Source organism: Zea mays, chromosome 1, assembly GCF_902167145.1.
Source record: "Zea mays cultivar B73 chromosome 1, Zm-B73-REFERENCE-NAM-5.0, whole genome shotgun sequence".
NCBI lineage: Eukaryota > Viridiplantae > Streptophyta > Magnoliopsida > Poales > Poaceae > Zea > Zea mays.
Genome location: NC_050096.1, coordinates 205552845 through 205555184, shown reverse-complemented (window position 1 = coordinate 205555184; position 2340 = coordinate 205552845). Strand labels below are relative to the sequence as shown.

Here is a 2340-nt window from a genome sequence, read left to right as displayed (position 1 = left end):
CTCCCTGCCGAGCAACTCGTCCAGCGCCTGTTCCCTGGCCATCAGCACGTCGCGCGCCCTCCTGCTCTCTCTGCTCGGCCTCCTCTCCATCTCTCTGATCGGCCTCCTCTTTCTTCCCTATCTTCCATGGCCGGTGCCCTCTCGAACCGCCTCTGCTCGCCATGGATGATGGTCGTCGCGCCCCTGGCACTGGCCTCTACTCGGAGCTCCCTGGTGCCGAGTCCCTCCCAGCCATGGTGCTCGCCGGCCTACAGCTCGCCCTCAGCCGTGCCCTGGTGCCGCGCCCCAAGTTTTTTTCCCCCGCGCGGCAACTTGGCTCCCTGCAAGCTGCAGCACCCGAGATTCTCTCTCTTCCCCAACACGTCTTCTTTCCCATCGTGCCATGGCCGCGCGCTGCCGGAGCTCCCTGCTCGCCGCGCTCTGGTTCGGTTTCTGGCTCGTCGCGCGCGTTCCGTTCTCCCTGTGTGCGCAGCCGCGCTCCACCTCGCCCCATCGCGGCACTCCAGCGCCTGCTCGCCATGGCTGGCCTCGCGCTGGCTCCCTGCTCGGCCGCCGACCTGTCTGTGCTCGTGCTGATCTTGGACGCCACCGCGCCTCAACCTCGCCATGAACCTGGTTGTGTCTGTCCGCTGCTCTGGCTCGCCGGCGGTCAGTGCCCTCGCCCGGCCTTCAGCTTGCCTTGCCTCGGGCTGGCACATCCTTGCCGAAGCGCCATGCTCTGTGGGGGTGCTCCCCATCGGCATCGCTTCAACCGCTCGGCCCTGTTCCCTGGCCAGCGCTCGACTCTGAGCTTCTATCTTCCTGCGCCGTTGTTCCACTTGCAGCTAGTGGAGGTGGACCTCGGCAGCGTACCCATCGCCGTAGAGCTCCCAGACACGTTCCTCTCTGCTCGTTCGTCCTCGGTTCTGACCAGATCTCGCGCACGTGGTTTTAAAGCTATGCACATTCGTCGTGCCGCGTTGTCTGTCGATGTTCACTCCCGACAGACCTCGCCGTCGACCTTATTCAAGTGATTGCTCGGCGTCCATCTCTAGCTCGTCGAATCCCCTTGCTTCTCCCTCCTTCTGCCCGTTTTCAAAGCCGCCGTGCGCGCGTCAGCTCCGCTGTTGTTGCTGCGGTGTGGGTACTAGTGGTAGATCAAGGCCGCCAAGTCCGATCCGCTCCTCTGCGTGCAGTTCGCCGTAACTTCCGTCCGTTGTGGTTGCCAGTCGTCGACCCTGCTTGGATTCTATCTCACCAGCTCGCTCCAGACTTGATCTCGTTGTCGTTCCATGCGTCATAAAAAAATCCCAAGAATCGGGTGAAGACAAAGCTAGCAGCGCGATATTCTCCAAGCGCTCGACAAATTGCCTGGATCAGAAAATCGCTACCGATCTTGCGGCGATCTTGCGGCTTCGAGTCAGCTGCTGAAACGGTAAGCTGATAAATTATTTAGAATAGTTCAATCGTTGAATAAATTAATGTGCTAGTGCGATACACATTAAGGTGCTCGATAAATTGCGTAAGTCACGAAACTCTCGTCGACTTCGCAGTTCTTGCGATTATCGAGCCAGGTTCAGTTAGAGCGAATTATTTCGCTATTTCGGTCAATCAGCTGAATTAGTGTACCGAGTAGAATATGAGTAGGCCTGTGTAATGATAAAATATTTTAATCACTTCTATAGATGTATGTATATTCACGATAAAGAAATAATTAATTAATTGTTGATATGTAAAATATGTGAGGAGAAAAATAAAATTAAATTAGTTCTTTATGAGCGATGTAGTATAATCTATAAAACGAGTGATAAGTTTAGAAGTTAAACAATTAGCTGATAAGTTATGTTTAGGCTAACTGTATTAAATGTGTATAGTTTATGTTTCATGATGTTTGTGTTAGTTTTAGTTAATCTAGAGAAGCACAATTATTACGCTTAGTCGTACGCTAATAACTAGTGTTTCTGTATAAGATAGTTTAACGCCTCGCTGCTAGGTGTTTTAATTCGCTATCGCGTAGCATTATTTAGGTTTGTAATATTTCCGTCGATATACATTTATATGCATAATGCATTTCATTCAGGAACGTTAATTAATCGCGCGATGCGGAAGACAAGCCAAGTCGACCCCAAGCGCGGGCTAATCCGCGTGGTGGTGCAGATGAACAAACATGAAGAAGGGCAGACTGAGCAAGTATCAGAACAAAGGCTGATCGTCAAGTGGACGTCGTCTAACAACACTAACCTAGTGTTACCCAGGCAAGCCCCGGTGCATGCAACCCCTTCCTTGTGTTTTTAAATAATGTTCGCACACTTTAAGTCTAGTGAAATGTGCATTAGGTTTATAGGAGTTGTTTGGAACCCT

General features: G+C 52.1%; 1 protein-coding gene across 1 annotated transcript; it reads left to right on the top strand.

Annotated features, from left to right (window-relative positions):
• LOC100274884 (uncharacterized) lies at window positions 1-1738 on the top strand. Its single transcript, NM_001367445.1, has one exon. The coding sequence runs from the start codon at window positions 162-164 to the stop codon at window positions 1011-1013; it is 852 nt and encodes a 283-aa protein (NP_001354374.1). The 5' UTR covers window positions 1-161; the 3' UTR covers window positions 1014-1738.
• Window positions 1739-2340: the final 602 nt, after the last annotated feature.